Raw genomic sequence first — 13,300 nt, 5'->3', positions numbered from 1 at the left:
ATGAATAAGGAAGACTGAAGAAGAGTTGATGCTTTTGAGTTGTGGTGCTGGCGAAGAATGCTGAAAGTACCATGGACTGCTAAAAGACCGTACAGATCTGTCCTGGGGGAAGTGCACCCGATATGCTCCTTGGAAGCGAGAACGGCCAGCTTTGTCTCACCTATTTTGGTCATGTTGTCAGAAGGGACCATTCCCTGAAAAAGGATACCATGCTTGGTAGGGTGGAGGGTCGACAAAGGAGGGAGAGGCCTTCAACGAGACAGATTGACATGGTGGCTGCGATGATGGGCTGAAGTATAGCAGGGATCGTGGAGCTGGTGTGGGATCAGGCAGTGTTTTGTTCTGCTGTGCATGGGGTCGCTGTGCGTTGGAAACGACTCGACGGCACCTAACAACAACAACAACAACATATCTGGCAAGGGACATCTCTAAGATTGATAGAAAACTCCAACGCCTCAACACCAAAGGAATTAACAATCCATTTGAAAAATGGGCAGAAGACATGAATAGACACTTCACCAAGGAGGATATTCAGGTGGTCAGCTAATACATGAAAGATGCTCACAATCATTGGTCATCAGAGAGATGTAAATCAAAATAACAATGAGATATACCATCTCACCCCAGCACTGATGGCAAGATTCAATGAGACAGAAAATAACAAATCCTAGTAGAGATGTGGAGAGATTGGGACTCTCATACACTGCTTGTGTGACCATGAGTGACACAACCACTGTGGAAAGCAATATGGAGATTCCTTAGAAAGTTGGAATTGGAGATACCATTTGACCCAGCAATCCTATTATTAGGTATATATCCTAGGGAGGTGAGAGCCAGGATAGGAACAGACACATGCACACTCATGTTCATCACAGCACTATTTACAATAGCAAAAAGATGGAAACAACCTACGTGCCCATCAGAAGAGTGGATGACCAAACTATGGTACATACACATACTGGAATGCTATGCAGCACTAAAGAATAATGTAGAGTCTGCAAAACACCACATAATATGGATGAACTTGGAGGACATTATGCTGAGTGAAATAAGTCAGTCACAGAAGCACAAATATAGTATTAGTTTGTTGTTGTAGAGGGTCAAGGAAAGGTTTATGTATGGAGGGAAACTTCTTTGTTGGTTGCCAGGGGTGGTAGGGAAGGGGAGGGAACACTGCAAAAGAAAGAAAAAAAAAATGCATTGACCCGTGTCACTTTAGTTTTGTGTATTTCACTGTGCATAAATTATATTTCAATAAAATGCATTAAAAAAACACATTAGTGATGTTCCTAATGTGTTTCATTTAAATTGAAATAGCGCTAATAAAAGTTTAACTGAAAAGTAAGAATCCTGCAACTCCCTAAAAAAGAGTGACAATCTAATATTTTTTTTTTCAATAAATACAACTAGGTATATAAGAAATGAAGTTAATATACACAAGGATAAAGTCTTTGGATTCTGTGATTAGGTTATTTAGGATAATATATGTGTGGTAATTTACACACTATTTCCTTCTGAATTATTTCTCAAGTCATTTTTTAATTTCAAATAGCCCATGCAGTCATTCCTGCTTAATTGTTAGAAATAAGGCCTTGTCAATTATAGACTTGACATTCATTAATGTCACAAATATGTATCTAGCTCTTACTAAGCGGCAAGTACTACTTTAAGGTCTAAGCTACAACTGAGAGAACACACAAGGCCACAGTCTTGTGCTACTTGGCTTCACAGTATTTGCAAACCTCATGCTACTCCACTTTTGAGAAGAATTTTTAAAAATTAGCCAATCCTTAAATTGCTCTCTTCACTTGGCTTCTGGAACACATCGGTTCCTGATTTTCCTCCTCCCTCACTGCCTGCTCCTTCTTGGTCTTTGCTGACTTCTCCTTCTCATTCCCACTATTCTAAATGTTCGAGTGGCACAGATCTCAGTTTTAGGCCTTCTTCTGTAGCTTTCCCACTTGCTCCAAGATGTCATTCAAACCCATGACTTTAAATACTACTTAAGGCTTATGCAGCACACTCCCAGTTCTATGTCCAGTTTTGACTTGACCTCCTTTCAACACGAGTGTCCTATACATTTGCCTAGATCAGCATCTACAATTCCATTTAGGAGTCTAATGAGCATCTTCAAGGTCATACATCTCCCTTTAATAAGTACTGTATCTTGAAATTCACATGTCCAAAAAATTCTTTAGATTTTCCCCAGCAAATCAATTACCCCAACCTTCTTCCACCCAGGGGCAGCCCCCTGATACTCCTCTTCCTGTCCCACCCCACACCCAATCTACCCACACCACCCCCATAGTTCTTGCTAGCACTACTGCAGTCACCAAATCTCCGTCTCCTCCTTAGAGCTCTAGAACAGAGTCAAAAAGTCGTGTATCTCCACAGCAATTGGTATGATCTTTTAAAACATAATCACAAACCAAAGACACATGGATATAATTAGTCCAAGGTACTGCAAGACCATGCCATCCTCAGCCTGTATGACCATGAAACCAGAAGAACTAGATGGTGCCCAGCTACCACTGTCAACCACTCAGAGGGGGATCAGTGCAGGAGACCCCACATAGAGTGGGAGAACAATGTGGAACAAAATTCAAAATCATTAAAAAAAAAAAAAAAAAAGACCAGATTTGCTGGTCTGATAGAAGTTGGTGAGATGCCTGAGACTATGGCCCTACCCACCCTTCAGGTCTGCAATTGAACTCACTCCTGTGGCTTCCAGCCCAACAACGTTGTTGTTACTATGTTCCCTCGAGTCAGACCTGACTCATAGAGACCTCTCTTTGGGTTTCTGAGGCGGTTTCACTACGGAAGTAGATTGCTCAATCTTCCAATGAGTGGCTGGTGGGTTTGTACCCCCAGCCTTCTGGTTAGCAGTCAAGTGCCTTAGGCACTAGGCTACCAGAACTTCTAGCCAAACAATAGACAGGCATATGGGTTGAACATTTACATCAGGTAGAAAACACTCCTTGGAACATCAATCCTGGGAGAACAGAAGGGCAGTGTTTCCACAGGGCTGCGGGGTGGAGGTGGGAGGGCCTGGGAGGGAAGGACACAGGGAAGAGGTAACTACGTAACTACGGGGAGGAAGTGGGAGGAGAGCTGTTACATCGTGGGGAATTGCAATCAATGCCAGGAGGCAAAATGCTTATGAAGCGCTGTATGGAAGATGAATTTGCCCTGTAAACTTTCACCTAAATCACAATAAAATTTTTAAATAGTAACAATCAGATGTCCCTCCTCTGCTCAAACTCCGGTGGCCTTTCACTTCATTTTTAAAAAAGAAAACTGTTCACCCAAGGCATGTACAGGGCATACATGCTCTCACTTGGTCACCTTCACCAGGCCCCCTCCAATTGCTCTAAAGGACTCGATGTAGCTTTGGGCAGCGTCTCTCTGCGGGGTCCCCAAAGCCCAGCTGGAGTTGGAGCTGGAGCCTTGCTGGAATTAGGCAGAAAGGCCCCCATGGCCCGCCATGCGCCTCGCGAACCCAGTTCGACCTCAACCCTCCGCAGCCAGGCACTCAAAACCCTCTCAATGTCGCCGTCCTGTGCCACTTCCTCGCCCCCTTCCGTTCCTCCCAGGTACCAGCTAGGTCCACCGCCTATGGGCTACCCAGAATATGTCTCCCTCAGGGACGCTCCGCGCGGCCCTGTACCCAACACCTGCCCCGAGAGCAGGGCTGCCGTACCCGAACGAGGATCAGGTGGTCGTCAGCCCACTGTGAGATCCGCGCCACCACATTGGGGGCCGTTCCGTCTCTGTCCCGCGGCGGCGAGGCTAGCGCCTCCGGCCGCCCCGCCATATTCTTCGCCTTCCTGCGAGCCTGCACCGCACTCGTCCAGCGGCAGGGGGCGCCGCATTTCTCCCGCGGCAGGGTCCGTTTCCCAGCAGCCTCGGGGTGGCTCGGCTATGTGCTGTGCAAGCCTTTCGTCTGCTGTGGCCAAACCTCCCGCCCCAGTGATCAGACATCTGAACCTTCAGCTTTTATGTAGGGTTTTTCTACAGCGCGGGTGATCTCTTTGGTGAGGGGATGGGGGCTGAAACGTTCTTGGCCTCTGCTTGTGGTGTGATTATCAGTTTGTGACATCAGCCACAGTTTCTGCATGTAACACTTGAGAAAGGAAACTGATATAGTCCATTCCTTCTGCCTGCTCCAACTTATATACGCAGATTTTTTTCTATTTGAGTCGTGCATTAAAGTTTTCAGATGTTGTAAACCCAATCTCTAAATATGCTTTAAATCTTTGAATTGTTAGTGGACAATATGTATGGAGCTGCCATATTAAAAAAAAAAAAAAAAAAATCAATATGTATAGAAACAAACAAAAATAAGGCCCAGAATAGCTCAGATAATATGGTGACATTTGTGTAAAAAATTATATGTGTATGTGGTGTGTATGTGTGTGTGTGTGGGGGGGCATGTATGTAGCCAAGATCACCTAACCAAGAGGTGATGAGTTAGTTGGAATCTTATGTTGAGATTCAGTTCAACCAGTTGGCAAAGTCTATGCTCTCAACCACAACGCTGTGTCCTATAAAGGCAACCAGCTATATCATAAACATGCCTATAAATTTCTAGTGAGGGTGGAAAGCAAATGATATTGCAGAAAACCCAATGAAAGACACACCATAACCAAAATCTTCCATTGCTATTTCAAATAGAAACAAACCCCTTCATGCTACCAGATTTTACATAGCTTTACACATACAAATACCATCATGATAATGGAGAAAATACTGAATTTGTCAAGAATTTCATTTTACTTGGATTCACATGGAAGAAGCACACAAGAAACAAATGACATATTTATTGCATTGGGTAAATATGCTGCAACAGACCTCTGTGAAGTATTAAAAAGTAGAGATGTCATTTTGAAGACTAAGGTGTGCCTGACCCAAGCCGTGGTATTTTCAATCGCCTCATACGCATGCAAAATCTGGATAATGAATAAGGAAGAAGAATTGAATTATGGCATTAGCAAAGAATACTGAATGGACTGCCAGAAGAACGAATAAATCTGCTTTGGAAGAAGTACAGCCAAAATGCTCCTTAGATGCAAGGAGGGCAAGGCTTCTTTGGACTTGTTATCAGGAGAGTCCAGTCCCTGGAGAAAGACATCATGCTTGGTAAAGTAGATAGTTAGTGTAAAAAAGGAAGACCTTAATGAAATGGATTAACACAGTGGCTGCAACAATGGGCTCAAAGATAGCAATGGATGTAAGGATGGCTCAGGACAGGGTAGTGCTTTGCTTTGTTGTACATAGGGTTGCAGTGAGTAAGAACTGACTCAGCACCTAACAACAACAATAGTCAATACATGGAAAAAAGATTTCTTCATAGACAATCATTTGCCTAATTTTGCTCCTTTTGTTTTTTTAGTGTCCTTATTAATTCTAATCTCCTTTATGGTATCACTTTCACTGTCTTAGTTGAAGACAGCTTTTCCTATTTTCCATCTCAAGATATTTTCTCTATACCCCAGAGATCAGCCACCTGGGTGTCTCTAAGTCCTCCAGATTTCTCCAAGTGCCTTTTCCAATAATACTTAAAGATATTTGAGCTTTGTCCCACTACTTATTGATGCAAAACGTCCAGTTCCTGCCCCAGGACACCTGCAGATTTAATCCCAGATTTGACATTGTCCTCCAGGTAAGAAAGAGTGGGGGGACAGAAAATCAGAGATAGGAGATTGCCCTTTCTGGCCTTGCAAATTAAATTACTATGTAAATTAAGTGACAGGAGCTCTGGTGGCATAGTACCCAAGGCATTTGACTGCTAACCAGAAGGCTGATGGTTCAAACCCACCAGCCACTCTTTGGAAGATTGGGCAATCTACTTTGTAGTGATATTGCCTCAGAAACCCAAGGAGGGGTCACTATGAGTCGGATCCAACTCGATAGCAGCAAGTTAAATTAAGTGACTGTGGTATACCAAAGGTTTTGATTACTATTCAAAAAGGGTGCATAAAACCACCCAACAAAATTGAATGGTTTGCTAATATAAGCAGCCAACCTCACAAAGATTTTGAGAGAGAGAGAAAGAGAAAAGAAGGGAGCTCTGGTGAGGTAGTGCCTAAAGCATTTGACTGCTAACCAGAGGGCTGGCAGTTCAAACCCACCAGCCAATCCTTGGAAGACTGGGCAATCTACTTTGTAGTGATACTGTCTCAGAAACCCAAGGAGGGGTCGCTATGAGTCAGATCAGACTCCACGGCAGTGTAACACAAGTTGACACAAGATGGCGCAGCAGCACAAGAGCCAGGAATCATGAGACCCTTATGAGGTGACAGTGGTGAGCTTGCCCCCTCAGGGAGCAAGAAGAGAAAGCTGAGCATCTTTGGGCAGGAGGCTTACTGACAGAACAAGGTCCATCCTGGCACTTGTCTGTGGAAAAACTAATGAGCTGTAACATTTGACGGAGCAGGGCAGAGGCCCAGCCAAGTGGGGCTGACAGCAGAGGCCTAAACAGGGCCTAGCCTGCCTGGATTAGCTGAGAGAAAAAGCAGAGCGAAGGGCCACTGGCTAACATGGGCAGAAAAGAAGTTGACAACTATCCTGGTTGAACTCTGTCCTAATTGATAAAGCTTATCCTGATCCCAAATTATATCTAGTTATTTCCAAGTTGATCCCAATCCCAAGTTACAACACGTTACTTCTCCAATAAACTACTTAACTGTAGGTACAGTTCATGAGTTCTGTGAGACATTGCAGTGAATTACCAAACCCAAAGATGGGAGGAAGAGTAGTGAGGGGAGGAGGAGTGGTTGGTTTTAGAGAGGATGGAATGGTATAGCAGATTGGAGAATTTGAATGTTTGGGACATCTTTAACCTCCACTCTACAGGTACCAGCTTTGGGTTGATTCTTGTTAAAAGTATCATTCATTTAGCTACATATAGAGTTATTAGTCAATAAACAAACATAATAAATATATTAAAAATAAGAATTAGGTTTCTCCCTAATTAGTACAGCAAATCACAAATATGAAAATGGAGAAAACTAGAATATTGTGTTGAATTGAAAATGAATACTTGGAATCTCATAGTTTTCAACACATACAGAATTAAATATACATGGAAATATGTATGTATCTGTGGAGGCTACATATATTCCCTAGTTCTGTCCTAGTGTTTATGAATTTTATCAAAATAAAAAAATCATTAACAACAAAAGAAAAAATACATAAATAAAAGTTCTGCTTAGGATGGAGTTGCAAAGAATGTTTCTCCCACTCCAGAAATGAGAAAAAGTCAGAGAAACTACAAAACCACAATTATTTTCAACATATTAGGGAGCTGAATTTTAAAGACAGGACACATTAACTGTCTACTATGGCAGAGCACAGGAGCAACATCTTTAAAGCACAGATATTTTAAAAAGAAAACAAACGGGAGGGAGCGGAAAAAAAAAAGAAAACAAGAAAAAGAAAACAAACAAAAAGCTGTCAAACCAGAATTCTGTAGCCAGTGAAAATTGAAGGCAAAATAAGGACTTTTTCAGAAAAACTAAAAAGCTGAGACAACTAATTCCCAACAGAGCAACAGTAAAAGAAATGTTAAATAAAATCCATCAGGCAGGAGGAAAATGACACCAAAATGAAATCTGGAACTACATAAAAGAATGAAGAGCAAAGGAAATGCTGGTGATATATATATGTATATATATATAATTTTACATATACCAATATCAATAAGGTTGGTAATTGTATATATTTTTTTCCCAAAAAATTGTGCTAAAGATAATTGACCGTCTAAAACAAAAATAGAAGGGTATGACATATGCAAAGATAAAGTATATGGCAAAAATAGCAAAGAATGGGAAGGAGGAATCGGAAATACATTGTTGTAAGATTCTTACAATATACATGAAGTGATGTAAAATGATTTCAAGTGAGATTGCAGTAAGTTAAAGACATATATGATAAGTCCTAGTGCAATCACTAAAAATATTTTTTAAAGAAATATAAACTACTACCAGGGAAGGAAATGAGAGAAAAGGTAAAAAGAAAAGAAGAAAGGAGGAGGGGGAAAAAATAGGTTTAAAACAAAACAAAACTTAGGAGTGCGGCAGGGCACCTGGACTCTGTTTCTGCTGACCAGCAGTCAATTGGAAGCAGGGTACCAGATCCTGGTACTAGTTTCTGCCTGCCCAGAAGGTAACTAATGGCAAGGCACTTGATCTCAGAAGAGTTCCTGTTGATCCAGAATATGTCTGGGGCAAGGTATCTGAACCTGGAAAAAGTTTCTGCCAGCCCACATGGTGGTGGGAGCAAGGTGCCTGGTTTCAGAAGGAATTTCTGCCTGCTCAAAATGTGACTGGAGATTGATAAGGTATGTGGTCTCAGAAAAAGTTTCTGCCAATCCCAAAGAAGAGCTTAATGTAGCACACCTGGACCCAGGAAAAGTTCCTTCCAGCCCAAAATGCTACTGGGAGCAGGGCGGCTGATCTTGGAGCTCTTTCCTATCTACCCAGAAGGCAACTGGGGGTAGAGCACTTGATTTCAGACTAGTTCCTGCTGATCCAGACAGTGTCTGTGGGCAGGGCACCTGGACCCAGAAAAAGTTTTGGCCAGTCCAAAAGATGATTGGGAGCAATGCACCTGGTTCCATAGGGAGTTTCAGCCAGCTCAAAAAGCAGCTGTTGGCAGGGCTTGTAGAACCAGACAAAATTCTTGCTGTCTCAAAAGGTAACTGGGAGCAAGCAGTGTCCCATTTCCTAAAAGAGTTCCTGCCGTCCCAAAAGCCAGCTGAATGTGAGGTATGTGGTCTCGGGAAAAATTACTACTGATCCAAAAGGTGGCTGGGTACAGGGCACCTAGTGCTGGGACCAGTTCCTACCTGCCCAGAAGTCAGCTGGTTGCAGGGAGCCCAAGCTCTGCTGGTCCAGAAGGTAGGTGGAGGTGGGGAATGACTACATCTCCATTCACCAAGAGGGTGTAGGGTACAAGGGTAACAAGGGGAAAATCACACTTTTCTAGTTATCAACCTCCAGTGCGGTTGTCCATGCTATCCTCTGTAGGTGGAACCTATTCTTAGGTTGCTGCCCAAATCGGAATGGCACTTGCAATTATTCAAAATGGCCATGATGTTTGCAAATATTCCAAATGGCCATGGCATCAGGACAGCTGACAGTCCACAGCTCTGTTTGTCTCCCTGTTTCTTGTTTGTCTCACTGTTTTCCTTTCTTGTCAGCTACCAATGTGATTGCCCATGCAGTCCTTGGCAAGCAGAGCTGGTTCTTAGGTTGCTACCCAGACCTGAATGCCACTTCTTTTTTTTTTTTTTTTTTTTCTAGGTCAAATATCTATCTATCTATCTATCCACACACACACACACACATATATACTTTTTTTTTTCCTTTTATTGTGATTTGGGTGAAAATTTACAGAGCAAATACACTTTCCATACAGCAGTTCACATACACTTTGTCTCATGACATTGACCACAATTTACCACAATGCAACTTCACCCCTCCTACTTCCTCCCGATAGTTACCTCTTCCCTGTGTCCATTCCTCCATGCACTCCTGCCCTCTGAGCTGTCTCCCTGTGCATAAGCAGCCCTTACTTCTCCCATGATTGTTCTCTCCAAGGAGTGTATCTACCTCAGGTAAATGTTCAACTCATATGCCTGTCTATTGTTTGGCTGGAAGCCACAGGCATGCATTCAATTCCAGACCTAAAGGGCAGCTAGGGACCATAGTCTCAGTGGCTGAATGCCACTTCTAAATATTCAAATTGGCCATGCCATCAGGGCAACAAACAGTTGGCACCTCCATATGTCTCCTTATTCTGGTTTTCATCTAGGTTTTTCTACTAGTTGGTATTTAAAATACTTCTTCATTCTTTCCTTCAAAGCTCAGGGTTCCAGGATTATCTTTTTTAATCTGTTTAAATTGGTTTATCACTTCTTTGTTGTAGAGGGTCTGTGTGGCTTGTTTGCCTATTCCACCATTTTGCTGGAAGTCCAAATGGTGCATTCTTTACTCATGTAATATTCACCAGATAGCCTATATCCTGGGCCCTAAAACAAACTTCAACAAATTAAAATAATTTAAATCATAACAAGTATAGTATCTGACCAAAGTGGAATTAAACTAGAAATCAGTAACAGAAAGATATCTGAAAAATTCTAAATATTTAGAAATTCAACAACTCACTTCTAAATAATCCATAGGTTAAAGAAGAAATCACAAAGGAAATTAGGAATGGGGAAAATAAAAAAAACTCCACTTCCTACCTATAGTGGATGGTCTTACTATTATTTCACTCCACACCATTCCCCAAAACAATGCAATCCAGAGGATGTGAAAACCTATAATAGTTTATTTAACAAAACCTACATTATTCAGCCTAGTAATATTTAATAGAAATAGTCCAGCATGGGTTTTAACATTTCCAGGTTCTATTCAAAAGAGGTCTTACCTCCTTATTCTTCCTGATCTAGAGAGTAACTGTTCAAAATCTAGAGTTATGTATATAATCTTTACATACATATCACCCAAAATCTCTCAAGAACATATGATAATTCTAGAGATAGTAAGGTCAATCTATATAAAAAGCCATTTTCCTAAGTATGACATCATTTGCACAGAATTCCCTACTGACAGTAATGCCAATAAGGAGCCTTGGTGGTGTAACTGTTAGTTGTCCTACTGCTAACCAAAAGGCTGGTTGTTCAAACACAGAAGTTGGACTGCAGAAGAAAAGTGTAGCAGTTTGCTTCCATAAAGATCACAGCTTTGGAAACCCTAGGAGCAGTTTTACTGTGTCTTATAAGGCCTCTGTGAGTTGGAATCAACTCAATGGCAATGGGTAAAGGTGCCAATGCTTTATATTTTATATCTGCTGAGCGTAATTCCCTTTTTATTATCTCCTTCTTTCCAACAATGCCCACTCAACTTGGCGGTTGATAACTTCCTTCTTGAAACATTTCTTCTCTTGGCTTTTGGAACACCACTCTCTGCATTTGACTGCTAACCAGAAGGCTAGTGGTTCAAACCCACCAGCCACTCCTCGGAAGGAAGGTTGGGCAATCTACTTCCGTAGCGATATCGTCTTGGAAACCCAAGGAGGGGTCGCTATGAGTCAGATCCGACTCAACAGCAGTGCATGCGTGCACAGTCACTCATTCTAAGTCTCCTTTGCAGGTTCTTCTTCATCCCAGCAAACTGTAAATGTTCAAATCCCCCATGACTAGCTTTGGTCTTCTCCTTTTTGTACATTGACTCAATAAGTAATCCATCTTAGACTCATGACTACACACTATCCATAAATTGAAGACTCTCAAATTTATAACTATAGCCCAGACCACACTCCAGAATATGGGATTCATATAAAGCGGCTGCCCACTCAAAATTCCTCATGGGCATCTCATAGGTATTATAAACTTCTTTTTGTTTGCTACCCTTGAGTTAGCCCCCAGTTCATAGCGATCCCATGTGTAGAGTAGAACTGCTCCGTAGGGTTTGTTTGGCTGTAATCTTTTTTTAAAGCAGTTCACCAGATGTCGAAGTTAAGGTTATGTGTCACCTTGGCTGGGCCTGGTTTTGAGTGGCTGGGCAGCTGGATATAGTATTTTCCATGATGAAACTGTAATTAACTCCATGGGGAATCTACTGTGAGCAGCTGCATGGTTGCCTTAGGGATGTGGCCTGCCCCCAGCATATAAGGAGAATCTTTAGGATTGGTCTGCTGCTTTGGCATGCTTGAATGCTGCATGTAGTCAGTGGTTGTTCAGCAGCCTGTCATTGTCTGCTGATCTTGGGACACTTAATGGACTTAAATCAATGGCCTGCCATGTGGTTTGCTAATATCAGGACTGTGTCATTTTAATTGTCAGCCTTGGGTTTGCCAGTCTTAGCAACCAGCAACTGCCCGAGTGAAGAAAGCCTTCAGCTTCAGTGGACCAGGAGCAAGAGGCAGAGCTGAAGCCCAAGGTCGAGGGGCTGTCACCGAGCCCCTAGAGCCTGGCACTTTGAACTCGGACTTCTGGCCTCCAAAGCTGTAAGAGAATAATATTTTCTGTTGAGTAGCATGAAGTAACCAGAACACCAGGCCTTTCTTCTGCAGAGCTGCTGAGTGAGTTTGGACTGCCAACCTCTAGATTAGCAGTTGACTGCAAACTGCTTGCACCATCCAAAGCTCTTAGATTCTCCTCACCACCAAACTGTTCCTCCTGAACTCTTCCTTATCTCAATTAATAGCACCTTCATTCTTCTGGTTGCTCAGGTCAAAAACCAAAAAATCACCTTTGACTCCTCTCTTTGTCTCTTTCTCCATACTCTATTACTAAATCTTGTCAGTTCCTCTTTTGTGATAAATCCAGAAACCAACCTCTTCTCACTATCTCCACTACTACCACCCAGGCCCAAGCCACCATCTCCCCCGGATTACTGTCACAGATTTCTGTTTCTCTGTTTCCCCTTTTCATCTACCAGTCTATTGTCCATACCAAAAAACCAAACTCACTGCTGGGGAGTCAATTTCGACTCATAGTAGCCCCTCTTTGGGTCTCTGAGGCAATATCTCTATGGAAGTAGATTGCCCAGTCTTCCTTCGGAGGAGTGACTGGTGAGTTTGAACCACCAGCCTTCTGGTTAGCGGTCAAATGCTTTAGGCACTACACCACCAGAGCTCCCTCTATTGTCCATACAGCCGCCAAAATGATCCTTTAAAATGCAAATCAGGTGATGTGTTCTCAAAAGCCTCATACAGCTTCCCCATCATTTATTATAAAATTCAAATCTCTTAAGATGGCTTGAAGCCACATATGATCGAGTACTTGCCTGCCTCTCTGACTTTACCAACTACCATTCTCCCCAGCTCACTGTGCTTCAGCCACCCTGATCTCCTTGATAGTCCTCTAACACACTACGGCAAGTTTGTTCCAGTCTCAAGCCTTGGCACTTACTATTCTCTCTGCCTGGAATGCTCTTCCTCCAGATCATTCCATAGACATTTTCTTCTTTCTTCACTAAGTCTTTGTTCAAATGTGCTTTATCAGAAAGGCTTTCTTTGACTACCTCATATAAAGTAACGTTTCCTTTCATATTATACTGTCCCTTTATTCTGTTTAATTTTTGTCATATCACCTTGACAAATGATCTATGCTTATTATGCATGTTCCTCCATCTAAACATAAGTAACTTGAGGATAGGAATTTTGCTTTGGATTCACAGCTGTGTCTCCAGCACTGAAAACAATGCCTACCATATAGTAGGCAGGACCTCTGGTAGCGCAGTGCCTAAGGCACTTGACTGCTAACCAGGAGGCTGGCGGTTCAAACCCA

General features: G+C 42.4%; 1 protein-coding gene across 1 annotated transcript in view; it reads right to left on the bottom strand.

Moving 5' to 3' along the window:
• Positions 1 to 3,814, bottom strand: part of CUNH3orf33 (chromosome unknown C3orf33 homolog) — a 33,188-nt gene extending 29,374 nt beyond the window's left edge. Inside the window, exon 1 of the mRNA XM_007943574.1 lies at positions 3,701 to 3,814. Coding sequence (XP_007941765.1) covers positions 3,701 to 3,814 — 114 coding nt within the window. The remainder of the gene's footprint in view (positions 1 to 3,700) is intronic.
• Positions 3,815 to 13,300: the final 9,486 nt, after the last annotated feature.

Source organism: Orycteropus afer, unplaced genomic scaffold, assembly GCF_000298275.1.
Source record: "Orycteropus afer afer isolate SDZICR_OR568_19922 unplaced genomic scaffold, OryAfe1.0 scaffold00109, whole genome shotgun sequence".
Taxonomy (NCBI): Eukaryota; Metazoa; Chordata; class Mammalia; order Tubulidentata; family Orycteropodidae; genus Orycteropus; species Orycteropus afer.
The sequence above is the reverse complement of the archived record's forward strand: the minus strand, read 5'-3'. Positions and strand labels throughout refer to the sequence as shown.